This window comes from Zeus faber (assembly GCF_960531495.2).
Source record: "Zeus faber genome assembly, chromosome: 14".
Lineage (NCBI taxonomy): Eukaryota > Metazoa > Chordata > Actinopteri > Zeiformes > Zeidae > Zeus > Zeus faber.
The window spans coordinates 6,038,377-6,058,790 of NC_137200.1; the positions used below are offsets into that span (position 1 = coordinate 6,038,377).

General features: G+C 44.5%; 1 protein-coding gene across 1 annotated transcript in view; it reads left to right on the forward strand.

Moving 5' to 3' along the window:
• The window catches only part of rapgef6 (Rap guanine nucleotide exchange factor (GEF) 6), a 142,756-nt gene that overhangs the window by 79,401 nt on the left and 42,941 nt on the right, over positions 1-20,414 (forward strand). The window contains 5 exon segments of the mRNA XM_080014441.1: positions 5,919-6,050; positions 11,307-11,487; positions 12,666-12,802; positions 16,079-16,237; positions 17,422-17,574. Of these exon segments, the coding sequence (XP_079870567.1) occupies positions 5,919-6,050; positions 11,307-11,487; positions 12,666-12,802; positions 16,079-16,237; positions 17,422-17,574 (762 nt within the window).

The following is a 20,414-nucleotide window of genomic DNA, read 5'->3' on the forward strand; positions in this document are numbered from 1 at the left end:
GGTGACAAATGATGGAAAACTGACAGAGCATCATTTCCTCTGCAATAACACAGTCTACGATGATGTAACAACATGATGTCTTTAACCTTGTGGGTATGCTATTGTACTGACCAGTATACGAACCGATACTCCCCCAACCCCAACCTCCCCTCCCCGCCCTGTTTTGTTGCCACCTGAAATTTAATACCAGTCAGAGTAGTTTTGGGGGTATTACCTCTGCCCCCTGATGGAGTATGGACATGGCTAGGGAAGGTGGTTGACGCTTATCCATATTATGCAATCTGGCTACAATTCCCATGTTCATTCCTGGTGTAAATGGTAGGGCTGCCACCTGAAAGTCAGTCCATTGAGATTCTTCAAGTGGAGCCTTCTCCTTTTTTTTTTTTTTTTTTTTTTTTTTTTCTTACTCAGTCAGAATGCATTACAATAAAAGGATAAAATATATAGATGTTTAAAAAATGCACAGGGATAACATTTCAATGAGGAATTGTAAATAAGGGGAATCATGACTATGTTTCTATGTCTGTGAATTGTCCGCCTCTGCACACGCACTCAGACACAGCTCTCTGTGCGCCCAGTTGGAGGACAGCAACACGGAGCGCAGAGCCCCGCTGCTCCAAATGAAACAACTTAAAACGGTGTGGGGACGAGGCACGGAGGAACAGGGCAGGACTCGTAGACTCATTAAGATTATTTTCTGCGCATAACGCACGGAGAGGGGGTGATCGGGAGAGAGTCGCGAGAGAGAAAATGTTCCCATTACGCACGGTTTAGTTCCGTAAGGAGACAAAATAAAGACTGGCTCGTGTGCTCGCTAGCGCACACATCGTCTGTACCGCCGGCGCGGGAGACACGTGCGCAAAATGTGCCCCAATCGCTCCCTATCCGCACCCTGCCTTGGGATGGCGGCCGCCTATCTGGCTTATGGGAGGAGCCGAGCTGGCCCGGCCCGACTTGATTCCGCCCAGCCTGCTTCTACCCCGGGCCGCTGCCGCCGAATAATGGAATATGCGCATTGAACAGCCAAATCCAATCTGAAAATTCTCAGTGGGGTTAAGCCCTAGTGTCTCGCAGAACCAGGAATCTGGATCGACGGCAGCAGCAACCTCCTCATTCAATACTATCACCAATATTATGTCACACCTTTGATTCAAAGTACTGCGCCTCATCTTTATCTAAAAATGATTCTACGCTTCGCCAAAGATAACGACAAAACTATTCTTCCAATGAAAACACATTCATCATTCAGTCTCCAGTCCCAGTTTGATTTCTATTTATTTTTCAGATCAACACATTATTGAAATTAGGAAACTGAAACCTAGCCCAAAGTACATAAAAACAAAATGATATGCATGGGAAATTACAAAAAATCTGGCCAGCAGTCTGTTACTGGCCATTAAAGGTCCAATATGTATTTTCTGTCGCTCGGGGTCACCAATCTGAACAATAACAAGAGACGGAGTTTCACGTCGTGAAGCAGTGTGGGATTATGGGAGCTGCTGTCTTCACCTATATGCGACAGAACGTGCCGCAAACGGAAATAAATAACGCTCCATCAAGCATTCAGTCAGTAGAGTAATATTTGAGCAATACAAATGATAGTACATTACAGTGGCTACCTGGCGTTAGCTACTTCGTCACTCTCTCGCATATCATCTGATGTTCCCCATGTTGCCCCTGACCTTCTAGCAAGTCGAGGGGTTAGAGAGGATACGACGCAATTGACAGGAGCCCTAATGAAACAGACCATTACCTATAATAAAATTACAGATTTAACTCTACTAACCCTAACCCCCTGGCCTTGAAAATTGTTGGGAACATTTTGGATAATGTAAGTAGACAACTCAACAAAATATATAACCTAGGTCTAGTCGTTTTTTTAGACATTTTAATGAGGAAAAGTTGCTTATTGTACCTTTAACAGTGCAATTTAGTGGCGTCTAGTGGTGAGGTGAGAGGCTACGTTGACCTTCAGGTGCCGTTAACAAAACCCGAAAGGCCCTCTCTAGAGCCAGTGTTTGGTTTGTCCGTTCTGGGCCACCATAGAAACATGGCTGTGCAGCATGGCGGTGAAGCCTACCCGCCCCCGTTGTTGATAAAAACAGCTCATTCGAAGGAAACACCAACACAACGATTCTTATTTTCATGGGATTATACATGTAGTAAAACATACTTATGAATATTATATTCATTCCTGCCAAGCCTGTTCCATAAATTCTCCACATTGCACTTTTAACGTATCGTCAAAAATAAAAATGCGATATCGAAATGGATTATTATTTATTAATTTTATTCCAAGTATCTAGTGTCGCACTGGTCGTCTATTGACCAGACTGCGAGTAAAATATGTAATGCTCGCCCTCTTCCTCTGACATGATGAATTCGCACAGCCGAGGGGAGCCGTGCACATCCATTTTTAATCCCCATCATCTCACCATCATTAATACATGAGATGAATGGGAGACCCCCATTCCCACCCCCGCCCCGACTCTGGGAGCGGAAGGGCGTGTGGGTGGGCTTCGATAGGATTGACTAGACCTCAGCGACTGCTACACCTTCCTCATCCTTCTCCTCTTCCTCTTTTACTCTTTTTGCTGCCATTGGGGTGCTTGGAAGCAGTGACACCATTAAGTCGCAGCCGTCCTTCGAAGAGTTATAATGTCGAATGTTTTTCAGTTGTACTATTTGATATCACACCGAGTTGACACTTCTCCTTTCCACATCCCTATTTTGTGTTTCTCTCTATCGCTCCACCCCTTTTAATACCCTTTCTGCATCTCTCTTACACCCACACACTGACAATCGCACACTAATGGAATTGTGGAGAGTATCTCCCAGGTCTTGGCTCTCGACCAACACTCTTCACCCCCTGGTGTGTGTGTGTGTGTGTGTGTGTGTGTGTGTGTGTGTGTGTGTGTGTGTGTGTGTGTGTGTGTGTGTGTGTGTGTGTGTGTGTGTGTGTGTGTGTGTGTGTGTGTGTGTGTGTGTGTGTGTGTGTGTGTGTGTGTGGGCGTTTGTGCGTGTGTGTGTGTGTGTGTGTGTAACTTTATCAATAACGCCAATCCCGTGGTCCTGTGTTGTAGCAGGTTCAGCACTAAGTAGGACAAAGACTGTGTAGATGTGCCGCTTAATGGAAAATGGATTTCGCTTTAAGACATGTAAAGGTGTCAGGACCTACAACGTGTGTGTGTGTGTGTGTGTGTGTGTGTGTGTGTGTGTGTGTGTGTGTGTGTGTGTGTGTGTGTGTGTGTGTGTGTGTGTGTGTGTGTGTGTGTGTGTGTGTGTGTGTGTGTGTGTGTGTGTGTGTGTGTGTGTGTGTTTGCATGTGCAAGCATTCCTTAGACGGGGGAATCAATATACCTTGGAGAAGATAATATTATTAGTATTTTTTCCCCAAGCCGATAATGACTCCACTTAATAATATCAGGGATTAGAGTCTTCATCTGCAGTTGAAGGTGAAATCAGCAGGGCAGAAATTGGTTCACCAACCTTTGGTCTCCTTACCTTGCCCTATTAGAATAAGGAGAGTGAATCCATCTATGTGGGTGTGGGTGAAATTCTTACCATGATAACTGTATGGGATTTTACAGGATATCACTCTGTATTACAATATCTCCTGATGAATAGGAGGAATTGTAGGTAGTATCCATCTCTGTCATTCATATAGACGACAGGAGTGTCAATCACGACAATATATCTTAATGACATATTACCGCTTAATCACCCTCATCACCCATTTCCTAAATCCATTCATTTATTAACTAAAGTTTCCCTTTCAATATGACACACAGGGGGAACTTGTCAGTTGGGAAACGAGCGAAACTACTCCTACTCTTGTGTGTCTACATGTATGGGATGTGCTAAGTGTTTAACAGTGCAGTAGACACATTGTAGTGATGCGGGGTGGTTTGGGGGTCGGGGGTTGGCCTCAGACTGGATGTCTTTAATATTGCATGGTGCTGCTAGGTCTCCGTGTAGCTCCGTCCAACTACTGTAGCTGTCTGGCTCTGGCCAGGCTTGCCTCGGCTCAGTCTAGTCACCTGCTAGTGTGGTTGGACGGCTGTTGGTGTGCGTGTGTGAAACAATGGAAGGGGTGTGCTGTCGGCTTCCCCCGTGTCCCAGGAGGACGTCCTCCCTCACCCTGCCCTGCTCCAGACTGGTAAGAAGGGACAGTATGAGGGCTTGTTGGGGGGTATCTGGGGTCCTCAGCAATATCTTAAAAAATCTTGAATTCTGTATTAGTGATAGGTAAAAGTCTATTTGTTTGATAACCAACTAGTTGTTGAAAACGTTCAAACTCATTGGGGCTAATGGTGACATTTTTTCAAAATGTATCTAAAGACCAAATACTAATTACCAATTACCATTTTATTTTTATTTATAGGACCCAAATCAATCTTCACATTAGCTTCGTAGCATCCGTCTTGCTTTGACAGCTTATTGTTCAAAATATCCTTTTCAGTGTCCTGTTTGATATGAAACAAACAGCCAACATTTCTCCTCTGAAACGACCATTCAGAGTGAGCCAAACTCAGTGACTGACGTAAGAGATCAAGCGAGCAAACGGGTCTCACAGTTTTTTGAGAAATACATTGTTAAACTTACAGCTGCAGCTTATTTGGAGTGTGGTGATTCTTTTTTGTGAAGAACTGGCTTACGGCAGCATTTTGTCTGAAGTGTGAGGAGGAGGAGAAGGCCAGAGAGAGATTTTTGTTTTCTTTCCCCTCTACTGTTTATCGATGGTCTCTTGCCTTGTGCAAAGTGCTTTCTTATCCCAGGGAGTATAGAATTGAATGCCGCCGCGCATAGACTCTTTTGAGAAATTGTTTTTCTTTCTTGCTCGGGACGTGCATGCTTATTTTAAGATCGGTATGAAAACTGTGATCATTCAGCAAAAATATCTTCTGGCAGGAGAACTTAGAGAACTTTGTGCGGACACAAGTGTGTGATCTGTTATGTTCCGTGTGCTGTCAGTATTTTTGTGTGTGTCAGACACGAATGCATGTTTGTGCTGGTGTCTCAGTCAGGCCTTATTGAGGCAGTTTTGTGAGCCTTGACGTGTGTGTGTGTGTGTGTGTGTGTGTGTGTGTGTGTGTGTGTGTGTGTGTGTGTGTGTGTGTGTGTGTGTGTGTGTGTGTGTGTGTGTGTGTGTGTGTGTGTGTGTGTGTGTGTGTGGGCTGCAAAGTGGCTGCCTGCACAAAGCACATCGGTCGTGCAGCCTCTGGCCAAATTTATTGTTTCATCCTCTTTCTAAGGTCACCCCAAACTATTGTAACTAATATCAGCCTCTAGCTTTGGATTATGACTTACTGTTCTTTCAACTCTCTTGTCAGCTCCCTCCATTTCACATTAATGGTCTGAGATAATAAAACATCAGAGGCCGTCCAGCCGATTGCAGGCTTTCAGGTCAATGAACCAGCTCCTTGCAGGCGCATCAATGTAGCTTCTTTAAACACATGAAGCCTGCAACCTTTCCAGTTTAGGTATTTATTTTTCTACACTTGCTTGAAAAGGGTACTACAAAGCTGCCTAATACATTTGCCCTCTGCCGTATTCATAGAGGTTCCCTTGCCTCAAAGGGCCAATTTCCACACAGAAATGCTGTTGGTGTAGAATGTGTTCGACTGCAAAACAGATATAGTACCCCGCGGTCATGTTGTGGAATGTATTGGGCAGGTCTTATTGTTTGTGTTGCTCCATGTATAAACCGTAACAGTAGACTTCTGCTATTCTTACACAGCATTGATTGAGTTGGAGGAAGGACTGACAGAGAGTCGGCTTCTTCTCTCGTTCTCACAGGACACAGAGACTTTTCTGGGTTCAGCTGCATGTTTAAAAGTGCCTGTGTGTTTACTACTGTCGACCTTATATTTTCTCTCTCTCTCTCTCTCTCCCACTTCATCTTCCTTCCTGAGCAGCTTCCTGCGGACCTCAACAAAATGCACCTGACAGACCATGCCAACCAGCAGGTGATGCACGTGCCCCCCAGCCAATCGGGATGCAGCATCGCCAGTGACTCTGGGAGCAGCAGTCTATCAGACATTTACCAGGTAGCGTTTACTATTACCAAACACTTGATTTGTGCATGCAGGGTGTGTGTTTTGGCTATCAATCATTGTATGTGTGGTCCTTTTTTTTTTTTTTACGGCCCACTATGCTCTTTTGGAATCCATCTTTATCCATCTTTTCTGCGCTGTGAAACAGTTAGCTGTGAGCGCTTGCACTCAGTCTTCCCCCTTCTTTCCTACTGCGGAGGAAAGATCACACACAGCAGGTAAACGTTGCCCTTAGCGATCCATCTGCCCCTATATGATCGGTATAAATATGTAGGGTTCCATTAATGTGCAATAATGTTTGACCGTTATACCGCTCCTGTCAGTTCCCGGTGTTATCAGCATTGTGATATATAGGGCTTGTCATAAAGCTGCCCTCATTGTTATTCTGTGTGGATAAAAGTGTGATCTAGACGGCTCAAATATTCAGCTTCAAATTTAAATGGTAGATCTGAGAGATTGAAGTATGAGGAGGCAGGGTATTCAGTTTAGAATGGATAAAAGTAATGCTTAAAAATGACACGCCAACAGTGTCATGGCCACGAGGGCTCAATAAAACTGGCCAGCCATCGCCTATTTTGTCTTCATGTCATACAGAATCCACCATTATACCTTGAGGTTCTGTTTCCGTCAACATGTAAACTTGATCCAAAGAGAGATCAGAGTCTTGCCTTTTATGTCTCAGGTTTACTGTCCGGCTGGCGTCTTAAAAATGGCACCGACTGAAGCAACTTCTCAGAAGTGGTTTTGTGATTTCTTCTCTTGTAGTAGACCTTTACGTGACATTTCCCAGCAGTCAATAACAACTCTTTCCTTGGAACTTAATTGTGTGTGTGTGTGTGTGTGTGTGTGTGTGTGTGTGTGTGTGTGTGTGTGTGTGTGTGTGTGTGTGTGTGTGTGTGTGTGTGTGTGTGTGTGTGTGTGTGTGTGTGTGTGTGTGTGTGTGTTAGGGTGTTTCAAAGGTTTATAATCAATAGTTAATAACGGGTACATCAAAGGACTGTACATTATTTCCTCTTGGCGTAGCACACTGTAGACGCAGCCAGATGATAATAACTTTTCAAGTCTACTCTGCAGCACTCAACTGTAGGTGATATGTCTTTGTTCCTCATCATCATCTGGCGTAGTCAGAGGTTTAAAGGGGAAAGGGAGAGGCGTGCTTAGGGCCTCTCCGGAGGACGGTTGCCCTCCGCAGCCCTGGTCCAACCGCTCCCTACTCCATGTCCATGACAGAGCCCGTCGCTGGGCCTTAGCCGGGCTAGCCCTGGTTAGATGTTCAGCACAAACATCAGATGCCTCCACCCTGAGATTATACGATAATCACACAGAGCTGAACCTGTCAACCATCGGTTCCTTTTCGCATATAGCGGTCTTTCTCCTTTGCATTCACACAGTCCTTAGCCTTGAACGAGCACTCCCATCCCTTTCCGGCTCACTTCGCCTTCACACTCTTTCCTCTTGGACTGAACACCACCAACCAACTCAGATTTCTGGCTGATGTCTTCTAGAGCAAGATGAAGAGTATCTCTGTGTTTTTGATGTTGTTGATTAAGGAGCTTTGATATAATAAGGCCCAAACCTAGTTCCACATTTCAAGGAGTGGTCTCCTCATTCATCTCTCTCTCTCTCTCTCTCTCTCTCTCTCTCTCTCTCTCTCTCTCTCCCAACTTTACTTCTTTCTTTCTTTCGTATGACATCATATGTCCAGTACACTATCGCGTAGCCATTTAATCGTCGCCAGGTCCAGTTCGAAGAGGCCAGCTTCAGACGGTAGACTGTGGTAGTCACATCCATTGATAATGTGGTCCGCTGTTTGCTCAGGCGTGGCAGTTCTTCACCCTTGACTCCTCCACCTGGGTCCCAGATGTGGCGGTGGAGTCGCTTGGGCTCAGCAGTCTCCGACTCTACCATCTGGGACGAGGCGAGCCATGCCCTTCTTGACTGTCCCTCTGGAGCCGCTTGCAGTAACCTCTGTGCCGCCAGGATGTAGGGCTGGCATGGGACCAGTCTGCTTGGGGTCGCTAACATGGTTGTTGTCTTGTGCAGCAGGTGCTCTTCATGCATCTTGGCCTTTCATGCCAGAGCGTAGGTGGCGGCTTCCCTTCTGATGGCGACCGGGGCGATCCCTGCTAGGACAGGGAGCTGGCTGACCGGCGTGGACTTTAGGCAGCCCGTCACAGTTCGGAGCGCGTTGTTTATTGCCACATCCACCTTCTTTGCGTGTGGACTCCGTCCCCAAAGAGGTGTGCGGTACTCTGCCGCAGAGAAAACCAGGGCCTGTGTCTATTCTTTCTCTTGTCTCTTAATTTCCTGCTTTTCCTTCCCATGTCCTGCCAGCTCCATATCTTTGTCTCTCCTTTCTCTACCCCTTCTCGCCTATTTTTCTTTCTTTTTCCACCACCCCCTCCCATTCCTCCCTCCGTTATCTAATTTTCGTCTTTATTCCATCCTTCCATTCTTTTTATTTATGTTTTTTTACATGATGTAGTCCCAGCTCTCTGTCTCGTCTCTCTTCAGGGTCTCCCCAGATCAGTGGGCAGGAACCACTGTAGCCGCCGGACAGCACCCGATAGTGGCTGAAAAAAACTGATCTGGGATGAAGGGAATAGGCATCAGGAACAGGAAGAGACACCTCCTGCGTGCTAAAAATATACAAAATAAAAATGGAAAACACCGAGGGAGAGAGGGAGAAATGAAGAGATCTGTGATCACTTCAGCATTATGCCTGTGGCCACAGCACCCTCCTCGCCGTCGGCATCCTTTAGACAATATATGATGAGAGATGGCCTCGCTGCAAGAATTTAAAAATCTTGAGAAAAGCTTCCCTTCCAGCAATTACGCCGTCTGTGCTGTGTGTTTTTTTTTATTGACTATTACTCCCTGGTGCACTTTCTTTTTCTTTTGTATCATCTGTTCACAAGAAGACTTGAAGCAGAGAAAATTTGAATCATGGTGTCAGCTGAATTGACTTTTAATTGACATGGACCATCGCCATGGACTCATAACTCGGTCATATTTATGTTAATATTAGAGAAGCAGGGATGTCATTTCTCCATTGATTGAATCTTTATAGGTCCTCTCCTTCCAGTTTGGCTGGTATTGTCAATGTTTTATTGTTTGGTTTTTTTTCTGGGCTCTTAAGGGGCATTCAAATGGGGAATAGAGAACTTGCCTGGACTGGGAAGCTTTGTATTCCGGCTTGTCTACTCTGGTATGAGCTGATCTTTTTGAGAGAACTGCTGGAGGTCCAGATGGTTTGGCCTTTTAATTTTACCTCTCATCAAAACCAGGAAGCACCGCTGCATGTACTAGTGATGGGTTTAATCACCGCTTCTTTTTGGGGATGACTACCAGAGCTACGCTGCCATTCTGGGAAAGGAACCCTCAAATTCTTCTCTCCAAATTAAGATTAAGAAATTGAGAAATGAAGAATTGCTGCCGCTTTGATTCCGAGCAATGCCAAAGTCTACCAGAATGAGGTTGTAGACCCCTACTATCATGGAAGGACGCTATAAGCTCAAACTCCTACTTTCCCAAATGAGGCACTAAAGATGAATAATGTTTTATGATTTTGTGAAATATCTGCCTAAGTTATGTTAAAAAAAAATAATAATAATAATATATATATATGAATCATTTTCACTAACATGTAAATGAAAATGAGCACATTAGTTGTGTAGTGTAGAGCCAACAGATGGCTGCAACGCCGCTCTCTTCACTTCTGGGTTGAAGGTTCACATCCCTGCAGATCCGTGAGCCTCTCTGCCCCCTAGCCACTGGGCCTTGCCAGCCATCTGTCAGCCGAGCATGCTGGGAAAGAGGATATATGCACTTCTTTTACTCATGTACGGAAATAATTGGTTGTTTTTCCTCCTCTGTTTGTCGGCTAGTTTGGGAGTTGAAGCCCGGCTCCCAGGTCGGGGTCACCTGCTGGAGGCTTTTTTTCCCTCTGTAGCAGTGTTTGGACATGGGATTTCTGGGGAAAATCAACAAAGATGATGGGAGATTAGATTGGAGGGCCGGATATTTTTATAGCTTTGAATACCTTTTCCAAAGTTGAGATTGGTTGTTTCTTTTTTTTCCTCGAAACGTTGTGATGATATCACTTTTTTCTTTAAATCACTAGATAGAGGCAGCATGCTGGTCAAATAGCTACAGGGCGGTATAAATTATCTCTTAACTGTATTGTACTGTGTACTGATTATATTTTCACATATTACCCTCTTACTGTAAATTCGGCCATTTTGATTTAATTTGATTACTGTATTTTATTTATCAGACTGTCAGATTTTCTTTATGCTAATTGTTTCTTGAGGGACGCACCGATCCTCACCATGTCAATATAATGATTCTAATTTTAATTAGCGGAATTATTGAATGGATTAAGATTAAGATTTCACCTTTCACCCCACCCACCTGATTTCAGCATTTTGTACAAACATATTTAATTACAGTGTATGTACTAAGTTAACATGACTGGATACTGTTTTAGCACTGCTCCTTACAATGTCAATATTGTATACTATACAGTATCACAATACAGTGGTACCTCGACTTATGACTGCATCTACTTGCGACTAATCCAAGATACAAGTCGCGAAAATTAGTATAGACTTGCGACCGACTGCTCCAAGATACGACCGTGGAAACTTGAAGTTGACGCGTCGGCAGCCAGTCAGCAGTCAGTCAGCAGTCAGTCAGCAGTCAGTCAGTGGGGAACCTACATGGTGTGTGCACGTAGCTCGTGGCTTATTGATATTTTTTTAATTTTAACTGTGTTTATGCTGTGTATTTTGTTTATTTTCATTTTCAAATTATTTTCATTATTTATATGGGAAAAATTGCTTCGACATACGACTGTTTTAACATACGACCGTTCTTATAGAACGAATTACAGTCATAAGTCGAGGTACCACGGTACCTGCTTATATAAAAAAAAAAAAAATGGAAACTGAGGTTCAGCACATTGAAAACACACATTTTAAAGTAGGTTATGGGAGTAAAAATCATTTTTTTCATAGAATTTGATTTTCGAACACAATTGTCTCACAACAAATTACATTTCACTGCATATATGTATGAAAGTATGTATATGTATGTGACAAATAAAAAATCTTGAATCTTGAATAGGATGTCTTATTTTCTGGAAGCAATACAACTGAATTTCCACCGACCTCTGTTCTCTCTCCCCTTTTCTCCTTCTCTCTCTCGCTCTCTCTCTCTCTCTCTCTCTCTCTCCTGGCTCCGCCCCAGGCCACAGAGAGCGAGCTGGGTGACGTGGACCTGTCGGGCCTGCCCGAGGCGGCGGTGGACAGCGAGGAAGAGGAGGAGGAAGATGAGGATCTGGAGAGGGCCTCGGACACCCTGCTGGGCCGGGACCTGGTGCGGGAGTGTCTGGAGAAGGACCCAGTCGACCGCAACGATGACGACCTCGGTCAGAACTCTGCCGGGCTTCTCACCTAGTTGGATTGTTAACAAATTACACTGTCCTTTTTTTTTTTTTTTGTTAATTTCATGTCACTATCTTAGTATAATTATGCATGTCTACATTTTGCAGAAGCGCTATCTATTGAAATGGGATTTAAAAAAAGTAGGGAGTGAATTTGCCTCATCCCAACTGATGGGAACACACATAATGTACAATCTTATTTATTTAATTATTTCTAAGATTGGCCCAAAATTTCCCTTCAATTTGGTTTGAAACAAATTAGTTTGGAATTTGTTAATTTTACAAAATGATGGATTATCTTAAATAATTGTAATTTGAAGGTTACTTTATAATCATGATAGCCCTAATCTAGTCTTTATATATGTATGGGTGTTTGTGTGTATACATTCAGTATATGCTACTCTGTGCAACACGTCATTTGAATTCTCAGCTATAAGCGTATAACTGCAGTTAAAACTAACATTTTCTATGGGGTGAGCTGAACTAGCCGGCATTCCCACTTACATTCGTTGTGTTTATTTCTTTCCAATCATCCTGTCTCTACACTCATCATTCAGAAGAACACACAGTCACCAACATAGCCCTCCCTCCAAACCCCCTGGAACTCTCTCTCTAGATGCCAATTTTCCCCTCTGCTTTGGCTTTCGGGCGGGCAGTCGGAGAGACAACCTCATTAACGGGCCCCCTGGGGTCCCACAGAGCTAGGAGCCACATGAGAGGGCAGAAGGAGGGCTGCCCCGCTGGGTGCCTGCTGGGACTCTGGCCTGTGCCACTGGAGGGTTAGATGGACGGATGGGGTGGGTGAACGGGGGAGGAGAGGAGGGGGAAGGGTGGAGAATAGAAAGGGTAGAGACCACAAGACTCCAACTAAACTGGAGTCACTCCAGAAACTCAACACCAACAAATTCCAGATTGAGTTTTTGAGTGTTGCAAATTCTGAGGTTTAACTTCATGATTTAATGTCTTATTTTTACATTTTGTAATCATTTTACCCTTTGATACCTGCAAGGAGGTGTCAAAGGGTTATATTTTAAAAATCCCTGTTTCATACACTGACCAAATTTCCCTTCTGCAATCAAAACATTTCTGAACTTATGTTATTCAATCTTTTTTCATATTTTCTGGTGTCATCTCACCTAATGGGTTTTTCCCTCTCTCCTCAGAGCAACTGCTGGAGTTCATGCACCAGTTGCCTGCGTTTGCCAACATGACCATGTCCGTGCGCAGAGAGCTATGCAGCGTCATGGTGTTCGAAGTGGTGGAGCAGGCTGCCACAGTGGTTCTGCACGACAAGCAGGAGGTAACACACAGGCACACACACCGCCTCTGGGGTACGGGGTCTTCTTGTGCTCCCTGGGACTGGGTTGTGCTCCTTGGAGCTGGGCGTGGGGGTCGCTCCGCGGGTTTCCAGCTTCTCTGAGGGCCGGGGGGCGGGGGGGGGTGTCTTTCCTGGGCTGCGGGGAGGCGTGCTCTGGGTTTTCCTGCAGCCGTGGCGTGTCAATGCATCTGCGGAGCTCGGGGGGGCTTTGGGGCCCTTTCAGCTGCTTGGAGGCGCCACAACATAATACCAACCTTATACACCAGAACCAATTGGGACAAGTCCTTTTTTTCGATACATGTTGTGTGATGTTTATCTGTGTACATGTTATTGTTTGGTTCTATTTTAAATGATGTTTAATGATTTATGTCTATGTCCTATGTTTTGTCTCACTGGGGTGAGGGTGACTCTCCCCCTCTTGGAGGGGAGGCAGGTGAAGGCAAAACACCACCGGTTGCCGTGTGTTAATTATAGTTTTAAAACAAAAAGGTGGCTCGTGGGCCAAAGGGAAAATCATACGCTCGCTGGCAAATAGGGGGAGAGTCCAGAGCGTCTGCGCTTGTGGGCGCTGCCGCTATATCGTGTCTGGTCTGCTGAGCTTAGCGCCCGTGTTGCTGGGTCTGATGGCATGTCCCGCAAACAGGCACCTTCCACGCTGCGGGGAAAAACAAAAGCTTAATTACTTCCTTGTCCGGGATCGGACGAATCAGCTGAGTCCCTCCGTTGATTCACCCGTTCCCCAACAGCTGAGCGGCCCTGGGATGAGAGCCTGCAGCGCCTGTCTGCAGCGGCGGCTTGACCACACCCCCTTGGCCCGGCACAAAGTACATACCCTGACACAAAATGACGAGTAAAAGTGAAGGCACCACATTGAAATTTCTACTTAAGTGCCCTTCAGAACAAGTACTGAAATCATTTTACTGAAGATATTAAAAGCAAAAGTACTTCTCAAATCCAGTGCACTGATATTTACAATGAAATAATCCCACAGCACACCACTATCCTGTTCACCACTTAAAATTTCAGAAACTCATAGAACTGTGCTTAGTATTATGGCCTATTAATGGTTAGTGATGCAAGACTCCCAAACAATTTGTTCGTTACAAACAACTCTTTTAAATGACGCGGGAGCCACTCCACAAAAGAGTAGGCGAGGGAGTGAATCTTCAATTCGCAAACTGATCGTTCACAGGAAGTCCTCCCTCTCTCACTGTGTGTTAAACCAACTGAATCAAATGAACGAAGAGGCAGAAAACCTTGAGTGACTCAAGAACAGAATCTCAAAAAATCCTCCTTTTTTGAGATTCACTACAAATAGTCGTCACTTTCGGAGTGAAACCTGCTCTGAAGAACACACAACAAGAAGAGTTTTCTATTCTGCTGGAAATGATGAATTGGTACAGTGTTGCGAGAGCAACACAGAAGCTAGTTTCCATTATTTATCTATTTATTTTTAAATATTTTCACGACGCACTAGGCAGTGGTTGGCTCGTCCCGATGACAACTAGTGCGTCAACAAGTAATTTACAAGCATAAAACTGAATCAACTTAAGTAAGTACAGATACTTGAAAAATATGGTTACGTACAGATACTTGAAAACATGGTTAAGTACAAGTAACAAAGTACTCATACTTACACTGGCCCACTCCCCCTCAGCCTTACTCTGCACATGCACCCTAAGCTAATTTTTATACAAAGAGCCGTGTCTGCAGATAATAAAGTCCAGTCCATCATTCAGGCTTTCGCGCCAAACTAATTAATGAAGTTCCACGGCTGCTGAAAGCCGAGCGATTCACGGCTACAGGGCGAGCTGTCAGCTGTCGGGCCTGAGCAGATGGGAAATATGCACCAGTGAGACGGAGTGAATGGCCGTGAATATGTGTCTGGGTCGGGCACCTCTCGTTACACTCATGCACGTGAGCGTTAAGCTAGGTATTATTTACATGTCGAGTTTTCAATATCAATGCTCACGTTTTGAGTGTATCCATGCCTCTCTGACCAAGTGTTTAGAGACTGTGTGTGTGTGTGTGTGTGTGTGTGTGTGTGTGTGTGTGTGTGTGTGTGTGTGTGTGTGTGTGTGTGTGTGTGTGTGTGTGTGTGTGTGTGTGTGTGTGTGTGTGTGTGTGTGTGTGTGTGAGACGTCACTTGATAGACAGGCGTACTCTGGTGGCCGATCTCTCTGTAGACCTGATCTGAAGGTCGGAGAGAAGAGACTCAATTCGGCACTGCCCATGATCAAACACTCCTCCGTTGAGTGAGAGATGGAGGAAGAGGCAGAGACAAAGAGAGGAGATGGAGAGAGACCAGACAGGAAGGAGGGGCGGGCGTGGGATCCATGTCCATAGCGGTTCGAAAAGTGCAACAAAAAGGGGATGAATGATTGTGGGTGAAGCTTTAAAAGAAAGGAAACAATGGGTGAGTGAGGCCAACGAGAGAAGCGAAAGGGAGGAAGATGGATTGAAATAAAGGAAAGACGGAAAGGCGAGGCTAGGAAGCGACCGACTGTGATGGATCGTCATGGAAACATATTGGACACATGGCCCCGCCCCCTTTTGCTGTGGCCACCGGGGGGCATCATGTGTCAGGATGTTTGTGACATCACAACCTTAAACAGTAATTGTTGAGATTTAGCACACAAACACAGGATATAGCATTTCGTAAGAGAAAAGGGCAGTATTGCAATGTTTACAATAGGATGCGAGCCAGCATTAAAACACAAGAAGTTGACCTTGAAAGTTTGAAAATCGATACCTGAACATTACCTTAACAAAAGACCAAAAAAAAGGTGGAAGGGAAAGAGTGACTGTTGGTTTTGGAACAAGTAAAATTGTAATGCCCCTGAGTACCACTTTCAATGTAAATAATATAAACAAAATTTTGAGTTGTCTGGAGTTGACATTTAAGTTTGACATTTAAGTTGCTCACTTTTCATATTTCATAGGGGCTATTGGAGTGACAAATGGAAGCAGCTGTTGCTATGGAGACGCTGCTACTGCTTTTTGTTTGGGATGAATTTCATGTTCTGGGAGCCATATTCCCTTTGATCTTACCTTATTGAACATTTTTCTCAAGTTTTTAACACGTGTGAATTTACAGCAACATGAACTTTTCTGTGTTAACTGGCCACTTAGATTGTATGATGTTGGAAGTGAATTTGACAAATGTCGAGGAACAAAAAAAACCCACAATAAAACTAGGATCAAGCAGTACAGCTTGGGGCACTCCATCGCTCACCAATGCCCACCGTCTCCCTGCAGTTGGACCTGTGGTACGTGATCCTGAATGGGGCGGTGGAGATCAGCCACCAGGAGGGCCGGGTGGAGACCCTTTGCATGGGCAACAGCTTCGGTATCTCCCCCTCGCTGGACAAACAGTACATGAGCGGAGAGGTGCGCACCAAGGGCGATGACTGCCAGGTAAGACACACAACAGCTAGTGCGCTTTTTACTGTGCCAAATTAGGATGTGAACCCGTTTAGTATGTCTGAGACCGTAGTATGCTCAGATAGTCTGCAAACAGGACTGGAATGATGAGCGCCGCGCCATACACTCACCAGCAAGTGTATCCCACAATGCATTGTGACGGTAAGACGTCGGTGAAAGCAGTGTGCGGTGTCGTCATCAAACCTCAACGTTCCGAAAGAAAGATGAGCGATGTCTCAGAAGCCATCGTTCTTTTCATTCGCATACTTAAAACATGTAGTGTGTAGCACATAGTATGCAATTTTGAGCACGGAGACAGTAGCTGAGAAGTCAATGTGCAAGTTAAAACTTTGAATGAGGAAAAAGGAAGCAGTGTTTGTTTTGCACATTTTACTTGCAAATAAGGAAACGTTGTGCCTGACCATATAACCATACAGTAACTTGCAAACACAAATTGACAAGGTTTGAAACAAAACAAACATATACCTGTGGTAACAAATGTGGCTCTCGAGCACCAATTTTACACAACACAATAGAATATATAGAATATAGCACATCAACAAGGTTTTTTCTCAAGATGCATAAAGTACGGCCTTAACTTCTGTCTCTTTAGTCTGTGGTTTCCACCAGAGAAAATTAGGAAGTCTCAATCAAGAGCCTGATCCGAGCAGCAGAAACCAGCCGCCTTGGTCGTAACCCCTCTTTTAAAAAAACATGCCCAGTTCCTCCAGCTCACGCATCAGACTTCCTGTTTGCATGATGCACAGGGCTTTAGGGCCCCCGAAACCGTCGACGCAGCTCAAAACGAGAGAGGGAACCATGGCGGGAGGGGTCGGAGCCATAGACAGTGGCAAGAAAGCTGAGACTCAGGAGGGCAGCTTTTAAGGAATCAGTTTAGTTCATTTGTCAATGGGACATTTTAAACAAGAAATTGGGACTGATTCAACTGGGTCCGTTACGAACGACCACAGTTAGTTTAGCTAGCCTTGTTTTTTCTTAGCTGCCGTTTTCCAAGAAAAAGGGGCGTCACCCCCTCCAATGCCTCTGTCGCTCCGCCCCCCTTGAGCAGGATCCACCACGGCCCTGTGCCAGCACCCCAACGCGGTGGCCTACCCCCGTTGCACCACCGGCTCACCCGCTGCTGCTCTTGTCATCCCCATGTCATCCCGCTCCACCAGTTTGTGTGCGTGGCCCAGGAGGACTACTGGCGCATCCTCAACCACGTGGAGAAAAACACGCACAAGGTGGAGGAGGAGGGTGAGATCGTCATGGTGAAGGAACACCGCGAGCTGGACCGCAGTGGCACGCGCAAGGGCCACATTGTCATCAAGGTGAGGACGGGATTGAGTGGTGGGGTGGTTTTAGGGGTTGGTCTCTGGTAAGGGGGAGGACTACTTTTTTTATTTTTTTTTCATCTTTATCAAAGATGCTGTCATCCAAAAATGTTGACAAATGCATTGCCTACGTTCTCAAAGTGCAGGGCTGGGTTACTTTTATCCAATTATGTGAAGATCCAATGCTCGGCAATACCGAATCAGGTAAAAAAATAAGACAGTCACATTTCTCACAACTACAAGTTTGGACTTTAATCTCATAGTTGTGTGTTTAATTTCAGACTTCTAACTTTAATCTGAGAGTGATTTAATTTTTTTTTTTTCACATAGCAATATATATTTTTTCTGTACCTACCAGTATAGGTCATAACTCCTGCTTTGTTTTTTTTAAGTCTATGATAAAGTTGTTTAAACTGCCTCCAGTTTTCTTTTAACTGTATTTTTCAATCAAATTGTCTATTTTATTTCCCTTTTATTTTATCAATTTTTTTATGATTGATTTTAGTCTATTTTGAAAGCATTTTGTAGCTTGTATTGTGTTTATATAGAAATCCGTTTACTTTCTTACCTACTTAATAATGGTTGTAAAGTCCAAAAGCGAGTCGTTTCTAGAAGTTCTTGAGTGGCGAGGTTTGTAAAAATGGTCCTCATCACTGTCTTTTAAACTTTATTTGCTAATTAATACATTAAAAGTCTCGTAACCTGCTCCACGGCGCTCGTGGGCTTTTTTGATCTTCCTCTCCGGCTTCCGTAGGCCAGGGGGTATCGATCAGATAATTGCAACTGAAAAATCGGTGGAATAGCAACTAGAGCTGACAACTCTAGTTGCTATTTCGCCGTCATGACACTTCCCCCTGACAACCACCTCTACCCTGCTGTGTGGATTTCACAGACAGTCAAAGGGTTTGCTTGTTTGAAGTCCTCATGGATGCAAAGTCCAGATGAAAAATGAAAATGAAGATCTTCTTCCCATCAGTCCCATCAACCTTCTAACCATTTTTTTTTTATGTGTTGGATATAATCTCTGGTTCATAGTTGGGTTCCAACACCCCGGGGAAATGCCAACTTCCTTAAAAGGCATTTTCTATCCTACTGTGTGACATAGTCATGTGTCAGGTTTTAGGCTTACTCGCTAAAATTGCTTTTGTCAACAATTTTCATATTTGCCTTGTATATATAAAGACAGTGTTCCTGAATCTAGTCATAAAGAGACAGCATAGTTTAGCATTGCTTCAATACCTTGTGCTGACGGAATATAACGTGTTGTAATGTTTTTGCATCTGTATATGGGGAGAGAAAGTTTGTGTCTGTGTGTGCGGCAGCTCTGTTCGAAATCTGCATTCTTGATGCTTTATTTCTTTGTCACTTTTCTGATAAATGTTGGCATTAATTATTTAAGTGTGTGTGACTGAGAGAAATGATCTCAATATGCTGCTAAATTTGTATTATCTTTTTGTTTAGTGTGTGTGTGTGTGTGTGTGTGTGTGTGTGTGTGTGTGTGTGTGTGTGTGTGTGTGTGTGTGTGTGTGTGTGTGTGTGTGTGTGTGTGTGTGTGTGTGTGTGTGTGTGTGTGTGTGTGTGTGTGTCATTGTGGGTATCAGTTTATATACATCCGTGTGCATTTAGTTTTTATGCTCGTCAGTTAAAGGGGCAATAGACTACTTTTCTACTTTCCCCGTCTAGTGTTTCTAAGTGATATTATTGTTTGTGCCACTGTCTCAAAGACAACCAGATTGCTTTACGTTTTCCTAGGTGCCAAGTTCTGTGTAAGAAATGTGTAGCTGTCAATCCCCGTTTTTCTCTGGATTTTCCTGAATTTTTCCTTTTTTACTCGTTGTCCTCTCAGATTTTTAACCTTTTTAAAACAAAAATTAAAAATAGAGTTGGCTGCGCCGCCGACTTCCGCTGTTACTTCCCCGCTGGTGAGGGAAGAAAAACCGGCACATAACACAGTGATCCCCGGTCCACTGCGCGATCCGCTGTGTCCCCATTCTCCATTTCTCAAAATCAACCAATAATTACATGGGGTTTTTTTTTGTGTGTTCTTTTCGTAGATGTATTTTTCTTGTAACAAAAAAAAGCCCAGTGCCGGACACTATCAGCCACTCTTACCCCTTCTCGCAATGATTGACGCACTTCCTTTCTGCCGTAAATCGAGCCTTCATTTTCCCAGGAGATCGTACCCGGTGGCAGTCCCTATTGCATAGTGATATGGAGGCTCATAGGTGACCAATCTAAACGCTGGTGGTGTCATTATTCTATAGCCATTATACTGTGCAATCAACATTAACTCCATAATAAGTAAAAGCAAAAAAGTTGTCTATTGCCTCTTTAATGTGCAGAATCTATCTATCTATAAATCTAGGAATCTCTGTATGTATGTATTTCCTTCGATTATCTTGACAACCGTTCGTCTGATCTATTTCACACTTGGCGGGTGAATTTGGTGCAGTTTGGACACGCAACACGCGTAATACTAATAAACTTTGAATCAACAAACGAACGGTGAGCTGCTCTGTGCAGCCAGGGCGCTTTGTGACATCATCCAATTCCACTAAGGTGAGTGATTTGTGACATCATCCAATATGTGAGGCCCGAGATGCGCGCCCGGCAAGCGCAGTGCGCACATTGCTAACATGAGGGCAGAGGAAGCGCTGGAGATGCGGGCCGAGTGCCGGGCGTGTGACCTTTAACGTCCCACATGCACATTCAAGGAGGAGACCCCTGCCCAGTGAGCGGAGCGCCTGGCAGTCGACATAAATGGGACTAAATCATTGACCAGAGAAACCTGGACTCAACTGATCGTCCGGAAGTTCTAACATGCCTATATTTTCTAT